This window comes from Mustela lutreola, chromosome 14 (genome assembly GCF_030435805.1).
Source record: "Mustela lutreola isolate mMusLut2 chromosome 14, mMusLut2.pri, whole genome shotgun sequence".
NCBI lineage: Eukaryota > Metazoa > Chordata > Mammalia > Carnivora > Mustelidae > Mustela > Mustela lutreola.
The window spans coordinates 21,127,466-21,149,296 of NC_081303.1; the positions used below are offsets into that span (position 1 = coordinate 21,127,466).

General features: G+C 36.9%; 1 protein-coding gene across 5 annotated transcripts in view; it reads left to right on the forward strand.

Annotated features, from left to right (window-relative positions):
* The window catches only part of SWT1 (SWT1 RNA endoribonuclease homolog), a 107,945-nt gene that overhangs the window by 67,159 nt on the left and 18,955 nt on the right, over positions 1 to 21,831 (forward strand). For all 5 annotated transcript variants that reach the window (XM_059146278.1, XM_059146279.1, XM_059146280.1 and 2 more), the window contains exons 17-18: positions 15,370 to 15,436; positions 21,402 to 21,466. In XM_059146278.1, coding sequence (XP_059002261.1) covers positions 15,370 to 15,436; positions 21,402 to 21,466 — 132 coding nt within the window. The remainder of the gene's footprint in view (positions 1 to 15,369; positions 15,437 to 21,401; positions 21,467 to 21,831) is intronic.

Consider the following 21,831-nt stretch of genomic DNA (forward strand, 5'->3'; position numbering starts at 1 on the left):
CAGTTCTTGAACTTAGATACTTCTATGACGAAATGACTTGTGGGACCGGACCATTGTTTCTGTACCTGGTCCTTATAGATGTCTGTCCTCTGCCTCAGGTCCGTGTTTTATCTGGGCTCTAGGGTGATTGGTTCCTGCTGCCACTACCTATCTGTCTACCACCAATAAAGCCACTGAGGTCTCTTTTCTCTTCATGCTGAGATATGAAAACTATTCTTAGTTCAACTAAGATACAGTAGGACTTTATTGAGGGAACCTTCACTAAAAAGCTAATGAATGTATGACTAAAGAGAAAGAAAAAAAAGACAAGAGCAGTTTTCTTATATAGTTTCAGTCAGATGTTGTCTGGTGTTATCTCAAAGGCTGGCTGATACGGGGTGTTGCCCAGAACACCAACTGTAGCATCTCCATGTACTTCAACTTCCTCATACATTGAAGGCCAGTTTCCAAGAGTGTCCAAAAATATTGGGTGAAAGGTATATTGCCTTAATCCTATAGTGTCATTACCCCTATAGTCACGGACCTGCCTAGACCCAGGGGAAGGGAATGTAGACACTGTTGATAGAAGGAGGAATGTCAGCATTACATTGTAAGAAGGACAAGAGATCTTGTTGTGTGGCCATTTTGGAACACAACAGTTTATATCCCTTCAACTACCCAAATATACTCATTCCCTCTTCTCAAGACCACCATGTTTTATTCCATTATGAAATTAGCTTAAAATCTAGGATCTTATCATTTAAATCAAGTTCAGGTTGGTTGAGACAAGGCTTCTTTGGTGTGACTCCTTGGGTACCATTCTTTTGTGAACTAAAGAGACAAGTTAGTTGCCGCCATCTCCCAGCATATAACATCAAAACGGGCAAGGATACGTGCTATATAACTTCATATTCAAAATGGGGCTGGGGGAACAAGAGGCACACAGAATTCTTAGCAATTCTAGAATTGAGCTATGCACGTGTTGCCACTTCTTTCGTTAGGCAGGGCTCAGTCCTGCTACCTGCAAATTATTTACAGATGTTGACTCTGTTCTCTGGGCTCTTGATTTTGGCCTCTGAACTTTTAACATAAGCTGCAAATGAGGAGCCTTCTCAGCCTGCCCTCCTGTTCATAAAAGGTAGGAGAGTCCGAAACCTCTTTTCATTTTATATTATCTCTAGCCCATGTAGTCCAAGGAGTGGTACTTGTACTAGAACATTCCTCTAAAACACTATCTTCTGTGAATCTTACTGGGGTTCACTCCAATAGATAAAAATAACAACCACAAATTTGTTTGAAATAAACACTTGCACTTAAACCCTACTTTGGGTTCCTGCCACTGCTTCAGGGCCATGTTGTCAATATTTTTGGAAGTCTTGTCTAACGGAATTTGTGAGGCACACTCTTAAGACCCCCAAAGGGCCATTTGTCTGTTTGAAAAATTCTCCAGGGCACCATAGGTCTTTCTGAGGTTTCAGCAAAAGGTTTTATGGTAATACTATTACTGTTTTCATCTTTAAACCATGTTTTCCTGCCAAACCTATTAAAGGTAAATATTGACTAATATAGTTATGACCTGCTGATAAATTCGGTTGTTACTTTATGAACTCTTGATACACTCTGTGCTTTTGCAACATGTTTCCTAGACTCACCCCTAGATCCTGTCCCCACCACCCTCCCCTCTGCAGAGGCTCTCCTTTTGTGATCACATCTACTCCCAATCTCTTCATGAACATTATTTCAGTATTACTCTCACCTCCGTTCAGTTGTGAGCTTGCTGCCTGTCCTCTAACTGGCTAAAACTGAGTTCATCATTTAAATTAGTGCCACGTGACTCCTTTCTGTTTTTGTCTCTATTTCTTTTTTGAAAATTTTCTTACTGTGTTCAGTTAGCCAACATATAGTACATCATTAGTTTTTGATGTAGTGTTCAGCGATTCATTAGTTATGTATAACACCCAGTGCTCTTCACAGCACGTGCTCTCCTTAAGGTACAGTATTCTCTGTCCTTTCGCTTAAATTTGTTCATTGTATGTTCATATTAGTATATGGTTACTGATTGTTGTCTGAGCAGTTCTGTGATTTTTGTTGAACTTTCCAACTGTAATTGTAAGCTTTTCACTTTTTTAGTAATGCATTCAACATTTGCTTCCAGTATTGTGGTGTTATGGTGTATCTTCCTGGCGAATTGATCTCCTTTACTTCTAATAATTTTCCCCTTCAGGGGGGAAAGTTACTGGCAGGTACTACTGCCAGACCAACTCTCTATTTTCTTTTTTGCTAGTATTTTCTCTTATCTCCAACCATTCTAGGTCATTGTTTCTGTAATTAAAAAAATTTTTTTAAACTTAAATTCCCCTTAGTTAACATATAACGTATTACTAGTTTTGGGGGAGAGTTCAGTGGCTCACACACTTGCATGTAACACCCCGTATTCAGTACCTCACATGCTCTTTTTAATGTCCATCCCCCAGTTACCGCACCCCCACCTTCTTTCATTTTTTTTTTACATGACATAAAGCTACACTTGTTTTTTGATTGATAATAAGTAAAATCTATTTACATAAATATTATTACTACTGGTATATTTGGACTTATTTATACCATCATTTTATTTTTTAAGTTTCAAACAGGTTTATTAATCCAGAAATACCACCCTACATTTGTAAATGTTGAGATCTTTAAGGATAAACAATTGTTACAGAAACTATAAGAAAACAGCACTGAAGTGCTTATTCATAGGTTGTAGACATAAACCCACAGAATGAAAGAACTAAAACAACAACAACAACAACAAAACCTTTCTGAGGACTATACAAATGGATATTTGAGATGAAGGGAGACTTCTTACTCATCATTGAACTAAAATGTTGGCTTGTGTTCATGTTATTAAACAAAAACTGTGTTCCCCAAACATCTACAAGGTCAGCTACTAAAATTCCTTTAAAGATCCATAGTAAGGGCCAGCCTGAGGTGCACCAGTGTGGGGCTGCGCGTAATGTCACTTTACCTTTTGTGTTTGTCTTATTTTCCTTTGTCCTTGCTTGCCTTTTATTGGCTTGAGCAAGGTGCAATGTTAGTTTTCTCCAATCCTTCTTTTATACCACTACTCATTGGGAAGTTGCACATTTTATTTCCATTTTCTATTTCTATTGATACCCTTACACTAATAAATGCATACTTGATTTATAAAGTCTAAAACTATCAGGATTGGGGCACCTGGGTGATTCACTCAGTCATTAAGCATCTGACTCTTGATTTTAGCTCAGGTTATGATCTCAGGGTCATAATATGAAGCGTTGGGCTCCCGCTGGGTATGGAGTCTGCTTGGGATTTTCTCTCTCTCCCTCTCCCTTTGCACCCTTCCCCACCAAAAAATCAGGATTATTCAGATCCTGAGTAAAACGAGGATCTTAAGAACAATTAACTTCTGATCTCCCTCTCATGTCTTCCTTATCCTTCCTCCCTTCCTTTTTTTAAAGATTTTATTTATTTATTTATTTATTTATTTATTTATTTGACAGACAGAGATCACAAGTAGGCAGAGAAGCAGGCAGAGAGAAAGGAGGAAGCAGGCTCCCCGCTGAGCAGAGAGCCCATAGGGGGTTTCATCCCAAGACCCTGGGATCACAACCTGAGCCGAAGGCAGAGGCTTTAATCCACTGAGCCACCCAGGTGCCCCTTTATCCTTATTTTCTAACACTATAGTTTCACATTGTTTTAAACCACTCCCCAGACTATTTATTATTACATAAAATAGTTTTTGTTTTTAGCGCCATGATATTTATTAGGTGTTTGGAAATTTCAGTGCTTCCTTGATCCTACTCTTTCTTTTAGGTTCAGTTTCCTATTTCATGAAGCAAATTTTTGAGTTGTTTTTTTAGTGAAGACCTGACTCACAATGTTTTGCTTTCATTCTTAATTGATACTGTGGATTCCAGGCTGACAATTATTTTCCCTGAGCACACTGAACATAAAATTTCATTATCTTCTGTCCTCTTGGAAATGGGAAATTAGCTGTCAGCATATTGCTTTTTCTTAGTAGGTCATCTGTCTTCTTTTTTCTCTGACAGCTTTTAAGATACTCCTCTATAAGTTATATGTTTAGTAATTTTATCTCGATATGTCTAGCTTTGGTCTTAATTTTTCTTTTTTAATTTAAATTCAATTAATTAACATGTAGTATATTATTAGTTTAAGAGGTAGAGTTCAGTGATTCATCAGTCTTATATAACACCCAGTGCTAATTAGATCACTTGTCCTCCTAAGGCCCATCACCCAGTTACTCCATCCCCCACTCTCATCCCCTCCAGCAACCCTCAGTTTGTTTCCTATAGTTAGGAGTTTCTTTTATGGTTTGTCTTCCTCTCTGATTTTGTCTTCTTTTATTTTACACTCCCTTCCTCTGTGATCCTAGCATAATACACTCTAATTCCATCTATGTTGTTGCAAATGGCGGGACTTCATTTTTTTGATGGCTGAATAATATCCCATTGTGAGTGTGTGTGTGTGTGTGTGTGTGTGCGCGCGTGCGTATGTACACATATACACACACATCTTCTTTATCCATTCATCTGTCGATGGACATCTGGGCTCTTTCCATAGTTAAGCTATTGTGGACATTTGCTGCTATAAACATTGGGGTGCATATGCCCCTTCAGATAATTACATTTGTATCTTTGTGGTAGATACCCAGTAGTGCAATTGCTGGTTAGCTCTATTTTCAACGTTTTGAGGAACCTCTCTATTTGTTTTCCAGAGAAGCTGCCCCAGCTTGCATGCCCACCAGCAGTGTAAGAGGGTCCCCTTCTTCTGCATCCTCGCCAACATCTGTCATTTCCTGTCTTGTTAATTTTAGCCATTCTGACTATTGTAAGGTGGTATCTCATTGCAGTTTTGATTTGTATTTCCCTGATGCTGAGTGTTGAGCATTTTTTCATGTGTCTGTTGGCCATTCTTTTTTGGAGAAATGTCTTATGTCTTCTGCCCATTTTTAAACTGGATTATTTGGTTTTTTTGGGTGTTGAGTTTTATAAGTTCTTTATAGATTTTGAATACTACCCTTTTATCTGATAAGACAGTTGCAAATATCTTCTTCCATTCTACCGGTTGTTTTTTGATTTTGCCGACTGTTTCCTTTGCTGTGCAAAAGTTTTTATCTTGATGAGGTCCCAATAGTTCATTTTTGCTTTTGTTTCCCTTGCCTTTGGAGACATGTCAAGCAAGAAGTTGCTGTGGCCCAGGTCAGAGAGTTTGCTGCCTGGGTGTTCTCCTCTAGGATTTTGTTGGATTCCTGTCTCACATTTAGGTCTTCCATCCATTTTGAGACTGTTTTTGTGTATGGTGTAAGGAAATGGCCCAGTTTCATTCTTCTGCATGTGGCTACACAATTATCCCAACATCATTTGTTGAAGAGACCGTCTTTTTTTCTTTGGATGTTCTTTTTGGCTTTGTCGAAGATTAGTTGACCATAAAGTTGAGGGTCCATTTCTGGGTTCTCTGTTCTTTTCCACCGATCTATATGTCTATTTTTGTGTCAGTGCCATACTGTCTTGATGATTACAGCTTTGATATAGAGCTTGAAGTCTGGCATTGTAATTTCTTGGTTGATCCATTTTTTCTTTGGTAGGATGCTCTTCAACCTCCATGTATTTGAGTTCTTTACAAATTTTCTCTCGTGATTGAGTTCCAGTTTCGAAGCATTGTGGTCTGAAAATATGCCAGGGAATGATCCCCGTCTTTTGGTACCAGTTGAGACTTGATTTGTGACCCACTGTGTAATCTGTTCTGGAGAATGTTCCATGTGCACTCGAGAAGATTGTATATTCTGTTGCTTTAGGATGGAATGTTCTGAATATATCTGTGAAGTCCCTCTGGTCCAGTGTGTCATTCAAAGTCCGTGTTTCTTTTTTGATCTTCTGCTTAGGTGATCTGTCCATTGTAGTGAGTGGGGTGTTGAAGTCCCCTATTACTGTATTATTATCAATGTGTTTCTTTAATTTTGTTATTGGTAGGTTTATATAATTTAGCCATGTTATGCTCCCATGTTAGGGGCATAAATACTTATAATTGTTAGATCTTCTTGTTTGATAGACCCTTTAATTATGGTATAGTGTCCTTCCTCATCTCTTATTACAGTCTTTGGTTTTAAATTTAATTTATCTGATATAAGAATTGTTGCTGCAGATTTCTTTTGATGTCCATTAGCATGATAAATGGTTTTCTACCCTTTCACTTTCAATCTGGAGGTGTTTTTGGGTCTAAAATGAGTCTCTTGAAGACAGCATATTGATGGGTTTTGCTTTTTTATCCAGTCTAATACCTTGTGTCTTTTGACACAAGTCCCCAAATTTACAAGTTTAGGAATTTTATCAGTTTACTGAAACCTTCTCAGACTCACAGTAATCAAATTGAGAACAAAGTAAGCTGATACATTAGAATGCCTATTGATTTATTTACCATGAAGTTAGTAACTGAACCAAAATATTTATATCCCGGTTGAGTCTTAGAGGAAAGTTTACATTACAAACTAGAGTATTACCATGTTTTGTTGCTGACTTCTGGGGGTATGGGCCTCAAGCTAAAGTAATTTCTCTTCCACTCAGGTGCTTCTTCTGCTTCGGTAGGGTCAGCCATGCCCCTATAAGGGGAATTTTTTTCCTTTAATCTCTTCTTCCAGGTTCTATGCAGACTACTACTTTTGGTTGACTTTGTCAGTTCTGGTAGTTATCTCAAAATTTTGAAACACAACGGACAGACATCAGTGTTGTTTACATTGCTTTCATTACATTCCTGTTTCCTAAGGATAGATCTTGAAGACTTTGATTTGAATGTGATGATCATTAAGTGTCTGTCAGCTGTGTATTTGCAAACCATATCTTCAGATGAGTATTCATTGTACAGGTTCTAGATATCTAGAGGCATTTTGAGTAGGTTTAAATCACTGCTCTTTTACTTCGTGGACTGACTCCAGAGACTGAGATTATGACCATTACATTATTATGCTTACAAGCCAATATAGAAAATATACTGTAGGTAGAGGCTAATAACCCAGATAAAAGGATGTGTGAAAAGTATATGGATATATAGTATTGTAACCTTCCTACAAAATTAATAGAAAGCTGTAGTATTTGTCAGTATATTTTTATTGTATGTATATATATATATGTATACACACATATATAAATATGCTTAGCACATACTTAAGTCATATAATCTGTTTCTTTATCTATTGGAATTATATTTTACTTCTGTAGAATTGTTTTTACAATTAAATTACAAATGTACTCATTAAAATTACCTATAAACTCTTCTTGTCCTATTACCAGCTTTAGAAAAAAGATTTCCAGTAGATCAAATTTTAATTATTAATTGTGGTCAAACTACTCAAAAGTTCCTATATTTAATACTTATATCTAATTAGGGACGCCTGGGTGGCTCAGTTGGTTAAGCGGCTGCCTTCAGCTCAGGTCATGATCCCAGCGTCCTGGGATCGAGTCCCACATCGGGCTCCTTGCTTGGCAGGGAGCCTGCTTCTCCCTCTGCCTCTGCCTGCCACTCTGCCTGTGCTTGCTCTCGCTTCTCTCTCTATGACAAATAAATAAAATAAAATCTTTAAAAAAAATACTTATATCTAATTAGTATAATCACCTTGCAAAGTTCTTTGTCCCTGAAGGGAAAGCTGGAACATACAATTTATCTAATTTGTTTAATTTTTTTCTTTTTACCAGTTCTAATTATATATGGTGTTCTTTCAAAATTTACAGCTGATGGATATTTCCCTTTTGCATAGCTAATTTCACCAAATTAACTATAGAAAATATATCATTCTAATTTTACTTGTAATAAGTGACCAAAAATAAAAAATAAAAAAGGGTACTCTAGGATCTAAGACTTTTTTTGATAAATTTTCACCCAGTTTATCAGTAATACACTTTAAACTGTCAACAAAATCTAGTTTGGTAGTATTGGTTGTCCAGGGACATCATATATTAAAATCAGAAGAACAGAGCTTTGAGGGGGTCATAATAACAGGGAGTTGAATCCTAGTTCCATCCATCACCAAGTTCCTAGTTCCAACCTATTACCAAGATAGGTTAACCTTTTTGTATCTTTTTTCCTGATCCAGAAAGTGGAGTTTATAAAAGTTGCTTTATTAAATTACAGAGATTAGAGATAGCATTTGTTCAGTCCGGCACTGGTTAGATGCTGAACAAATTATATTATCCCCAATAATAATGTAACAGCAGCTCATAATAATAGCGAAGGCTTGCATCAGTTCTTGGCTTTAGAGAATGTAAAATGAGTTTTTCAAATAATGCTGTAAGCAAACATTTTCACTTTGTGTAATTACTTTTTTTTTTTAAGATTTTATTTATCCATTTGACAGAGAGAGATCACAAGCAGACAGAGAGGCAGGCAGAGAGGGAGATAGAGGGAAGCAGGCTCCCTGCCGAGCAGAGAGCCCGATGCGGGACTCGATCCCCGGACCCCGAGATCATGACCTGAGCCGAAGGCAGTGGCTTAACCCATTGAGCCACCCAGGCGCCCTGTGTAATTACTTTTTTTAATCTAATTTTTTATTGTGGTAAAACATACCATAAAATTTACCATCATTTTCATTTTAAGTGTACTTAAAAGGGTATTCATGTGGTATTAAATACATTCATAGTGCACAGCCATCACACTATCCATCTCTGTAACTTTAAATTCTATAATATTCATCCATCTCTATAATTGAAACTGTATTCCCATTAACTCATTTCCCCCCTGTAGCCTTTAACAGCCAACATTTTACTGTCTATGATTTTGACTACTCTAAATATATACACAAAAGAGTTGAAAACAGGGTCTCAAAGATCATGATCATATGATCATAGCAGCACTAGGCTTAATACATAAAACATGGAAACAACTCAGGTGCCCATCAGGAGATGAATAGTTAAGCACTATGGCATAATACATAAAATGGAATATTATTCAGCCTTAAAAAGGAAGGAAATTCTGACATAGGCTACAGCATGGATAAGCCTTGAGGACATTATGCTAAGTGAAATAAACCATGTAATTATTTTTTAAACTTAATTAATTTTTTCACACTCTCAAAAACTATTTTAAAGATGATATTAATGTAAAACTCTGTCTTGCCAGCAGGGAACATAATATATTCAGTTCTGTGGGATGTAAGTTATGATTTATAAATACCCAAGAATATGCTCTCTCTTCTTTTGGATTTCTAGAATTAGATATTAAACTTGAATATTCTAGCCATCTTTTCCCGCTCCTGAGTCTGTTGCTTTATTTTTTCTAAGTAGGAGGAAAGCTTTGTTTGAATTTTAAAAATTCTAATTGAAAAATTAGTCCATTTAATGCATTGTTTTATTTTTAATTTTAGTCAGATTATTTGGTTAACTTTTATCTTTTTTTTTTTTTTTAAGATTTTATTTATTTGTTTGAGAGAGGGATCACAATTAGGCAGAGAGGCAGGCAGAGAGAGAGGGGGAAGTTTGCTCCCCGCTGAGCAGAGAGCTTGACATGGGGCTCAATCCCAGGTCCCTGAGATCATGACCCGAGTTGAAGGCAGAGGCTCAACACTCTGAGCCACCCAAGCGCCCAACTATTATCTTTTTAAAAATTTTGAGTGGATAGGGGCACCTGGGTGGCTTGTTTAAACATCTGACTCTTGATTTCAGCTCACGTCATGATCTCAGAGTTGTGAGATTGAGTCCCTAGTTGCCTCCTTGCTGGGCATGGGGCCTGCTTAGGATTCTCTGTCTCCCTCTTCCTCTGCCCATTTCACCTTAAAAAAAAAAAAAAAAGAATCAATAGTCTTTCTTTTTTATTAAAGAGATCTATTGATAGTGGCTGAAAGCGAAGTGAAATTTGTGTGATTCAGATGAACATGTTGATTATTTAATGCTAATTGCTCATAGATAAGAAAACTCAAAGTGCTTATATAGTTAAGTGTCAGGACTTCTAGTGAGTCTTAGTTCTGCTTCTAATTATATAGCTTTGAGAAAGATGTAACAACTATAAAGATTGTGTGTTTGAGCATATACAAAACAGTTTACCAGAAGCATTTGATAAAAGGCAAATTAAAGAGTTTCTTTGCTTACATTTAGAACTCTTTAATTATTTTTTTTAAAGATTTTACCCATTTCTTTGAGTGAGAGAGTGCGTGTGCACGAGCTGGGGGAGGGGCAGTGGGAGAGGAAGAAGCAGACTCCTCACTGAGCAGGGAGGCTAAGTCCTGGGGCTCAATCACAGGACCCTGAGATCATGACCTGAGCTAAAGGCAGATGCTCAGTCAACTGAGCCACCCAGGTGCCCCTAAAATTCTTTAAAAGAACTTTATATTTCATTTGACTTTATAAAATCATTTAGAGGCAAGAAGATGGTGGTGATTATCCTTTTTATTAGTAAAAAAATCATGGAGTTAAACCAATTGAGATTTAAATATCACCACTCTCTGTAATCTTGGGCAAGTGTTTTGTAACTCTGACCCTTAGTTTCTACATCTGAAAACTGGTTTTCATAACAGCTAATATATATTGACATATGCCAGGCATGTACTAAACTTCTTAGACACATTATTTTATGTAGTTTGCATAGTAACTTTATAGGGTAAATCCTGCTCCATACTCATTTCATAGGTGAAGACCAGAAGTGCAGAAAAGCAGGTGATTTGATCAAGGTCACATAACTAAATTTGTGATACTAAAAAAATTAGAGATGATGTATGTAATATGGATGTAAAGCAGTGTCAGACTCTGAAGTGTTCAGCAAGACATTATCTATTAATTGCTGATGCTGTTTTAAAAGAAACCAAAGTGCATTTGGGTCAGATTTGGTTTATAAATAATCTACAAGTTGAGGTTTAAATACTATTTCAGATGTCTGATTCCCCAACTCTGACTCCAGAATTCCAAGGTGAAATTTCCAGATTAACAACTTGAAGAGAGGCAACCATGTCTCTTAATTTTCTCTTATTTATTTATTCTCTTTAAAAATTTTTTTATTAACATATAATGGTATTATTAGCCCCAGGGGTACAGGTCTGTGAAGGTTTACACACTTCACCACACTCACCATAGCACATACCTTCCCCAGTGTCCATAACCCCACCACCCTCTCCCTACCTTCTCCCCCTGCAACCCTCAGTTTGTTTTGTGAGATTAAGAGTCTTTTATGGTTGTCTCCCTCCCGATCCCATCTTGTTTCATTTATTCTTTTTTTTTTTTTTTTAAAGATTTTATTTATTTATTTTACAGACAGAGACCACAAGTAGGCAGAGAGGCAGGCAGAGAGAGAGGGGGAAGTAGGCTTCCTGCCAAGCAGAGAGCCCAATGCGATGTGGGGCTCGATCCCAGGACCCTGGGATCATGACCTGAGCTGAAGGCAGAGGCTTAACCCTCTGCCCCTTGTTTCATTTATTCTTTTCCTAACCCCCAAACCCTCCACATTGCCTCTCAACTTCCTCATATCGGGGAGATCATATGATAATTGTCTTTCTCTGATTGACTTATTTCGCTCAGCATGATACCTTCTAGTTCCATCCATGTCGTCGCAAATGGCAAGATTTAATTTCTTTTGATGGCTGCATAGTTAATTTTCTCTTATATTCCATGGCTCTTAATATATATTTGAGAAAGTCGTGTGCATTTGATAAATACTTACTGATGATTATAAATTTCTCTTGAAAGGGAAAATGTGGATGTATTTATAAATTAAAAATGGCCATTTTCTGGGGCTCCTGGGTGGCTCAGTGGGTTAAGCTGCTGCCTTCGGCTCAGATCATGATCTCAGGGTCCTGGAATCGAGTCCCGCATCAGGCTCTCTGCTCAGCAGGGTGTCTGTCTCCCCCTCTCTCTCTGCCTCTCTGCCTACCTGTGATCTCTATCAAATAAATAAATAAAATCTTAAAAAAAAAAAGGCCATTTTCTGTAGAGTATTTCATTTCCTTTAAGGGTTAATTATTTCATTCCATTATTTAAAAAGTTGCCATTGGAGGGTAATTTTAGGACTTTCATTATAAGAGTCTTTTGTTTTCACATTGGTATAAGAAAAAGAAAATGAGAAAGCTATAGAGAAGGCTGACCGCTCAAGAATTTCTGTGTGGGGAATTACTAAGGCATGGAAGTCCATAAGCCATTTTTCTCCATTTATTTTTTTTGTATATTTTCAACAAGCTGTACTTCTGCTTAGTGAAAGTTGGCAATTTTTTTAGTACCAGGCCAAATTCCATTCTCATCAACTCAGAGTTCATAGGACATATTGAAGTCTAAATTTACCCTAGATTGAGTGTGTTTTAATAAAGATGGCCTAGTGTATTGGGGCCTCACTTTACCTCAAAACAGTCTTTAAGAATAGTAAATTTTAGGGCATCTGGGTGGCTCAGTCCTTAAGCGGCCACCTTCAGGTCCTGGGATGAAGCCCTGCATGGGGCTCCTCCCTGCTTGGCGGGAAGCCTGCTTCTCCCTCTCCCACTCCCCCTGCTTGTGTTCCCTCGCTTGCTGTCACTCTTTAAAAAAGAAATTAAAAAAAATTAAAGTTAAAAATTAAATTAAAATTAATTAAAAATTAAGTTAACATTAAAATTAATAAAAATAAAAACATAAAGATAAACATTTAGAATTAAAAAAATATTAATTTTATAGCAAATTCTGTAATACATATCCTAGTTTTAGAAAACAGCTTGAATAGTTTTAGTCTGATTATAACAGTAACATATCTGTGAATGATGCTGGCATACCAGTATGCCTTTCTTTGTTAGAACATAATTTTGTGGTATTTAGTCAGACAATCAGATCTTTACATTTGGAGCAAATGCCTTCTTCCTTTGAAATTTAAGATTTCTGTGTTTCATCACTGGAATAACTTGTGAACTTGTTTGTTTACAAGTAGCAATTGATAAGTGGGAGGAGATTTTCAAATGAGCAACAATGAGATATTTTTCTTCATTATCTTCCTGTGCTTGGTCAGGAATTTTTTTTTTTTTCTTTCACAAACTCTTTAGAATTACGATGCTTTGGTTTACTATGCAGCTTTGTCTTTTTTGTTCACTGATGTATCCAAGGGCCTGGAACAGTGCTTGGCTCATAGTAGGACCCAAATATTTGTTGAATGAGAGAATAAAGGGTCTCTTGTTCGGCTCTTGGGCAACTCTAGTATGCATCTTGCTTTTTCACTTACCAGGTATATTCGGAGGTTTAGCCACTATCCACTAGATTTCGACTCATCCACTGACTCTATATTATAGTAGGATATTAATTTATAGTGACACCTGTGCTTTGTGATGGTAAGAGGGAAAGAACGTACAGACTGACACACTGTAGAGACAGAAAGTAGATTAGTGGTTGCTTGGAGCTGGCATTGGAGGTGAGAACAGAAAGTGGCTGCAGAGGCCAGTAGGGATCTGTTTGGGTGAAGGAAATGCTCTGAAACTGCGTTGTGGTAATAGATGCACGGCACTATAACTTACTAAAAATCACGGAGTGTCGGAGTAAGTGAATTTACAGTATGTGAACTGTATTTCAGTAAAATTGTTAAAAAAACAAAACCAGGTTGGGAGTCTAAAAATTTTTGGAAAAATTGGAAAACTAGCATGATATAATTATTTATTTCTTACTTTAGGTATGACTTGTTGCTATAGATAACTAATTTGCCTCAAACCAATTTTCTTGTGAAGTATTTCAGGACAGAGAGATGTTCATTTATTCTCTGGAAAAGTACTTCTTTGTGATGTTATCTTGGAATATATAAGGCTTTCAATATAAAACATCTTGTTACATCTAATTTCCTAATTCTCCTTTATAGGAATAATCTAAGGCTAGCAAGATGAATAGATGTAAATTACTTCACATTGCTGGTAGTTTATTTACATTTGGTTACAAAATTAGGACATCCTATTTTTTTTTTCCATTGACTTTCTGAAAGATTAACTCTTAGATTACTTTCTTTTCATTTTCTTAAGCGAATTATTTGTGGACTCTCTCACCGATGTATTAACCTCCCCCTCCCATCCTCCACCACTTTTTTTTTTTTTTTTTTTTTGGTTTGGAGATTATTTGTATTTTAAAATTACTTGTTGGGTGAAAGAAGTTTTTCCACGAAACTAGTATTTTTTGTATTCCGTATGTGTCGCCTCCCCAGGAGTACAGCCCCTTAAAAAATTCGACTCTGTCCTGAAAAATTATTTATAAAAGCTTTCCCACAAGTCTAATAAAAGCCATTAATCTAATTAAAGATCTAATTAAGTTTATTGAGATCAGTTAACTCTGAAGTCTGAAGATGTCAAGCATTGGCAAGGACGTGAGGACCTAGAGACATTGTAATTAAAAGGCACTTGTATTTTAAGAATGAATAGAGGTGGCTTGATTTCTCATCAGTTAGATCGTTGTGCAGTTATTCTGTGGCTTGGAACTATTAGATGATAATAGTTGTCATTGTTACTCTTACAATATTTAGTGCTGGCTGTATGTCAGATACTGTTCTAAAGACTTCCCTTAAGGCACTCATTTGATTCTGATAATCCTGCGAAGTCAGGATTACTACTATCCTCATTTAACAGATAAAGGAAAATAGATCACACAGAACTCACAGAGTAACAGGGTCACAGGGTCACACAGCTAGGAAAACCAAAATCAAAAGACAACTTTTCTGTTTTCTTTTTTCAAAAGCAAAAAAACAAAAAAACCTTCATCCTGAAAGGGTTAAGAAATCTGTAGTATAAGAAAATAAGAATTAATACTCTGCTGCTAGGTGGAGAAATATGCTCTTCCATTTCCTTCTTTATTTTTATTTTTTCCTGGTTTCCATTTGTATTTTTATGTTTCTGTTATTTATAAATTTATATTTTTATGTCCTTACGTTACTTTCCATTGTGACTTTTATGACTCATTGTTATTCTCAGTGACTGACATGCTCTGTTTACTCATAATTTTTCATACCATGCTAGGCTGATAGTTGAAACAGTATTACTTGAATTTAGTCAGAAATCTTTTATTAGGATTTCTTTTATGTGTCTGATAGTTTAATCAGTTGTCCACTGGGATTGGTTGAACATTTCTGTGGCAACTCCTCAAGTGTTACCTGTTGCTTAAAAGGTATGAAGTGTAATCGCACCTCTTATTTCTATCTGTGTTTTGAGAAATCTGTATTATTTTAATTCCAAAGGTGAATTTCACATAAGAATGCTTATGCTCGTTGGTTAAGTGGTAATGTAAGTATCAATATAAATAAGTAAAAAATTTTAATAAATTGATCTCTGTTGAATTAAACTAACCATACAGTAAATGATCTCACAGTATGGATATATTTTGAGGAAAAGTTCAAGGTATTATCTTTTTAAATCATTCATTCCCATTCCTTTGTTTTTATTTTATTTTTTAGGATTTTGGCCCCTAACAGTAATTATCAAGATGTTGAGCCCCTCTATAACTTCCTAATCAAGTATGAGGTATGAGAAATATTTTAAAATGTTTATCATATTTCCACCATAAACAAGTTTTACTAAAATAAACATGATAGAGGTCTAAAACCGTCGGAATGCTATTTAACTGGCATTTGCTTTAAATTTTCAAAGGCCACGGAAGTCTGTCAAAGACAGATTAAACTTTTTCTTTCATTCATAAAATAAAAACATAAGAGTCCTATAATAACACACTTTCTCCAGCACAGAATTGTTTCTCATTAGGGGTGCGGTTGGCATTTCGGGAACGGGTCATTTCTCCATTGTGTGGAAAACGGCAGGTGTTCGCATTGCTGCTCCTCACATACTACATCCCAATATCTGAGTCAGTGTAACAACCGAAAATATCCTTCTGCCCCACTCAGCTCACAGACCCAGACGGCCCCTAGGGAGAAAGAGCCACCTCAGTTTGAGAACCAGCGATTAGTGAAAAGGAAAGCTATGATTCCGCTTCCTCTGTAGTTGCAGCATATACCCTTGGTGTGAGAGCTGGGGGCTGTGGCGAGGCTCTGGTGTGTTTTGTGACTGAACTTGGGAGCTTTCCTCATCAGCACTGAGTGAGGGAGAGTATTCTATTCTATTCTATTTTTTAAATTTTTTCAGTGTTCCAAGATTCATTGTTTATGCATCACACCTAGTGCTCCATGCCATATGTGCCCTTCTTAATACCCACCACCAGGCTCACCCATCGCCCCACTCAAAACCTTCAGTTTGTTTCTCAGAGTCCACAGTCTGTCATGGTTTGTCTCCCCCTCTGATTTCCCTCAACTCGCTTCTCCTCTCCATCTCCGTGTTATTCCTTATGCTCCACAAGTAAGTGAAACCGTACGGTAATTGACTCTCTCTGCTTGACTTATTTCAGTCAGCAAAATCTCCTCCAGTCAAGGAGAGCATTCTGTTGATCTTCAGTTTCTCTTCCCATGTACGTGTATGTTCTTTCAAGTGCACACGCGCGCGCGCGCGTGTGTGTGTGTGTGTGTGTGTGTGTGTGTTGTAAGTTTTTAAATGCTCCAAATGAAGGAATGTGACGTATATTCAGGTCTCACATTTCTTATGGAGTCCAACTTTTTTTTTTTAAGGTTTTATTTGTTTGACAGAGAGAGACACAGTGAGAGAGGGAACACAAGCTGGGGGAATTGGAGAGGGAGAAGCAGGCTTCCCGCTGAGCAGGGAGCCCCATGCGGGCTTGATCCCAGGACCCAAAGGCAGACGCTTAACACCTGAGCCACCCAGGCGCCCCTGGAGTCCAACTTTTTAAAATATATTCACTTTTATTTCTGGTTTGCCCTTTATATATGTCTTTGTATGTAACATCTGACATTAAGAACACAGACAGGGGTCAAACTACCTGTGTTCAAATGTCGGGTCTACCCCTTTTCAACTGTATGGTATGCTCTTAGAAGAGTTACTTAGTTTTCTTTGTCTCAGTTTCTTCATCTGTAAAATGGGAATAACATCAGTAGATAAATAAGAGATATTTTTTAAAGAATAAATAGTTTAAGGTACATGAAGTGTTCTAAACAGTACCAGACACATTGCTAAGGGTTCAGTAGTGTTACCTTGTTTATGGAGTGTATAGTGTTTATGTGTGCTTTTTAGAAAATCAGACTTAATACTGTATTGATAATAAACCCATGATGTGTTTATTAAGAGGATTTCTTCTTTGGGGATGATTTATATAATTATTACAGCATACTTTTTGAATTTTAAATGGAGTCATTAATTCTAACAAAAATATATTTGTGGAAACAATAGGGCAATTTAAAAATTACATATCCTGGAAAAATCTGGGACATAGGTCTTTTTTACGTTTAGCACTTCCTATTGCTGGGAGTACTGGGAGAAATGCCTACGTCATTATGTATAAGACTATGTGGCTCTGTTTCCCAGATTTTTTTTTTTTAAAGATTTTATTTATTTATTTGACAGAGAGAGTTCACAGTAGACAGAGAGGCAGGCAGGCAGAGAGAGAGAGAGGGAAACAGGATCCCTGCTGAGCAGAGATCCCGATGCGGGACTCGATCCCAGGATCCTGAGATCATGACCTGAGCCGAAGGCAGCGGCTTAACCTACTGAGCCACCCAGGCGCCCTGTTTCCCAGATTTTTAAAATCCTTTCTCTTAGCAGCACTTACCCCCTATACCAGTTACTACATTGGAGGGATTTCTCACATCATAAACATCACATTTGAGATCGTCTAAATCTTTTAAGATGTTTAGCTATTTTATTTTTATTATTAATTTTTAAAAATATTTTATTTATTTATTTGAGAAAGAGAGAGAGTGAGAGCACAAGCTGAGGGAGTAGCCGAGGGAAAGGGAGAAGCAGGCTCCCTGCCAAGCAGGGTCCCAAATGCGGGACATGATCCCAGAACACCGGGATCATGACCTGAGCTGAAGGCAGACTCTTAACTGACCGAGCCACCCACTCAACAGCCACTCCTGTTGAGCTGTTTTAATACTCAACTTTTGCCTTTTGTTCTTCATCTTTTAAGGAGTAAAACCAGTATAGCCATTTCTAGTACGTGGCATTCATCATAAACAGTTCAACAAAGAATTGACACCAATTCCATAGTCAGCTCTATAGTCGTACCTCTGTTTACTGACAAAGGCATCTTTTATTTTTATTTTTTTTTTTTTTAAAGATTTTATTTATTTATTTGACAGAGAGAAATCACAAGTAGATGGAGAGGCAGGCAGAGAGAGAGAGAGAGGGAAGCAGGCTCCCTGCCGAGCAGAGAGCCCGATGCGGGACTCGATCCCAGGACCCTGAGATCATGACCTGAGCCAAAGGCAGCGGCTTAACCCACTGAGCCACCCAGGCGCCCCAAAGGCATCTTTTAGCTCTTTTTTCCCTAGGAGTTAAAATTGGACATAGAAATGATGCTTAGCAGTGTAATTTTAAATGTCCCAAAATGAGTGGTTAAAAATGTATCGAGACTGATGAATATGATGCAAAGAGATATTGCAGGCTAGAACCTGTAGTATATATCATGAATTTGTGCTTCAGTTTTCCTTTATTAGTAGTAAATTAGCTGCCTACTTTTTAAGTCATGTGCTGTGACCTGGAGCTGTACAATCCTAACCCGCTGAGCCACCCCGGCATTGCCCCCCCCTTTTTAAGATGTTATTTGTTTATTTGACGGAGAGAGAAATCATAAGCAGGCAGAGAGGCAGACAGTTGAGCAGAGAGCCCGATGTGGGGCTCTATCCCAGGACCCTGAGATCATGACCCGAGCCAAAGGCAGAGGCCTCTTGGAGCTGTACAATCTTTATACCTCAACTGTGCTCTGGGACAAATGTCTATATGTATGTGGGTGATTGCTTTTAAAGCTAAAGCTATATCTCGATACATTTTTCTTCTAAAATTCTAAAAGCCCAAGGAACTATTTTATATTCATATTTTTTATTCACATCAGGTTCAGAATCACTTCTTTAGCTGAGTTTTCCTCAACAGTTGATGGAGAACAGATTATTTCCTTCATCCTTTGATCAAACATCAGCAAGGTTGTTGACATTTGCCAGCCTTAAGTCTGCATACATTATAAGTCCTGGCATATTGGGACAATAGTGAAAATACCAGAGTCTTATTCACATGAGAGATCACACAAAGAAAAAGGAATTGGACTGTCTGACATGTATATGGCATGTATATATAAATGTATATCTTAAACATTTTTAGAAGATCTTTTATATTATCTATTTTTTTAAGGATTTTATTTATGTATCTGACAGAGAGAGAGATATCACAAGTAGGCAGAACAGCAGGCAGAGAGAGAGGAGGAAGCAGGCTCCCTGCTGAGCAGAGATCCTGATGTGGGGCTCGATCCCAGGACCCTGAGATCATGACCTGAGCCAAAGGCAGAGGCTTAACCCACTGAGCCACCTAGGTGCCCCTAGAAGATCTTTTAATAAAAATTATAAAGTACCTAAAAATTAATTATAATTAATTTTATAGTCATTAAATCTAATATTTTATTTTTATACCAATTTTATAGTCATTAAATCTAATATTAAATATATATAATTAACATAAAGCATATAATCTTAATTTTAAGAAAAAATTTAAGATTATATAGATTTAAAATGTTGTATTTAAAAACTACGGGAGGATGGGGTGCTTGGGTGGCTCAGTTGGTTAAACGTCTGCCTTTGGTTCAGGTCATGATCCCTGGGTCCTGGGATTGAGTCCTGCATTGGGCTTCCTGCTCAGTGGGGAACCTGCTTCTCCCTCTGCCTGCTGCTCCTCCTGCTTATGCTCTCTCTCTGACAGATAAATATATAAAATCTTAAAAAAATAAAAATAAAAACTATGGGGGCACCTGCGCGGCTCAGTTGGTTGAGTGTCTGTGCAACTCTTGATTTTGGCTCAGGTCATGATCTCTCGGTCATGAGATCAAGCCCTGCAATGGGCTCTTCACTCAGTATAGAGTCTGCTTGGGATTCTCTCTCTCCCTCTCTCTCTGCCCCTCCCCCCACTTGCATAGGCACATGCACTCTCCCTCTCTCTGAAATAAATAATCTTAAAAAAAAAACAGTATTTTTAACCTCTAGTTAATGAAACATGTTCTATACAATATGATAATTTACTCACCCCCAAATTTATAACTATTTAAATATTTTTTAAGTAAATTGAGCTAAAGATAATCTCATTTAGTTTTCCATCACTAATTCAGAATTCGTGAAAATTTAGGCACTGTGCTGTTTGTTATCTGATAAAAAGAATTTCTTAATATCCAGATCTTCCCCTGCACATAAGTAGAATATAACCTGAATTAATAGGAAGCCCCAAGAAATACAGGATTCCATCACTGTGTCCTCCACATGTGTGCCGTGGTGAGTCTTTGTATGATCAAGGACTTCTATATGTATGTTCTATATGTATCAAGGACTTACACTTGTAAGTCCCAATACAGTATTGTAAATTATATCTCTGAATTATATTATGAACTTAAACATATTAGTTAAAGCATTCAGACCTTGTTAGTCTGAAAGACGTATCTTTAGAAAATGTCTGCAAATAAAACTTTTTATAAAGTTAGTATTTAAATAAAAGAGAAGGTTCATCAGTAATAATTTTTGCAAGGGTCAGCCATAGTATTCAAATGTTGTGAAAGTTGAACGGTTAATTTTGTTTTTCAGCTTGAATTATTTCTAATGTTTAGGATATAAATAAGATGTGGCTGCTTCTACTTTTAAAATAGTCTACCTAAATGGACCCAAATCTACTCTAGTCCTTTAAATATAGAGTAATTTTAGCTTCTTAACATTTGCTTCTTTTAGAAAAGATATACTAAATATGTGCTTTAGAAATCTTTTAAAACTCTAGGCTAATTGAAGCATGAATCTTTTTTTTTTTTTTTTTTTAAGATTTTATTTATTTATTTGACAGAGAGAAATCACAAGTAGATGGAGAGGCAGGCAGAGAGAGAGAGAGGGAAGCAGGCTCTCCGCTGAGCAGAGAGCCCGATGCGGGACTCGATCCCAGGACCCTGAGATCATGACCTGAGCCGAAGGCAGCGGCTTAACCCACTGAGCCACCCAGGCGCCCTGAAGCATGAATCTTTTGATGAGCGCCAGTAGGAATAAAATTTAATGTTGCATGGAGTACACATTTTTTTCTTTCCACTTGATCTACAGAGTGCTTATCTGCTCTGTTGTGATTCCCATAACCGCAGAATCCTAGATCACTTCTTCTGGTTCTATAAACAGATTAAGTTGTAACAAGAGGACTAGTACATTTACATACAGTTCAATATTGTGTAAAACATTGCGATCACTAACTGTGGTTGTTCTTTTGATGCGTTGTGATCCTGAACTCGGGATTGTTCTTTTTTGTAAATGCTAGAAACTTGACATTCTGCTCCCTCAGAATCTGGGTCACTCTACTGGTGCTCTTACTGCTCATTTGACTCCATACACATTTTTAGTAACTACATCTTGATTCTTTTCAGGTAAATAGAAATGTCCCATTCACTGCCCAGGAACTTTATGATTGTGTTTCACAGTCTGAGTATCGGTAAGTCCCATCTGTATTCTAGGTAATGCAGTTGTCATAAGTTTTTACTGTATACAGCACCACTTGGTGTGCTGGTGAAGGACTCTTTTTCGTGTCTGTACTGTACTATGCTTTTTAAATTATTTTAATATTTTATTTATGTTTTTTTATTACATGAACTATATTTAGTTCATTATTAATGCATTATTTTTATTACATGTATTTTTTATTACATGTACTATATTTAGTATGTATTACATGTATTACTAATATATTAGTAGTAATATTTATTAAAATAAATATTATTTTATTACTACTACTGTTACTACTACAATATTTTTATTCCTACTACACTAAGATTTTAATTATTTATTTATTAATTTATT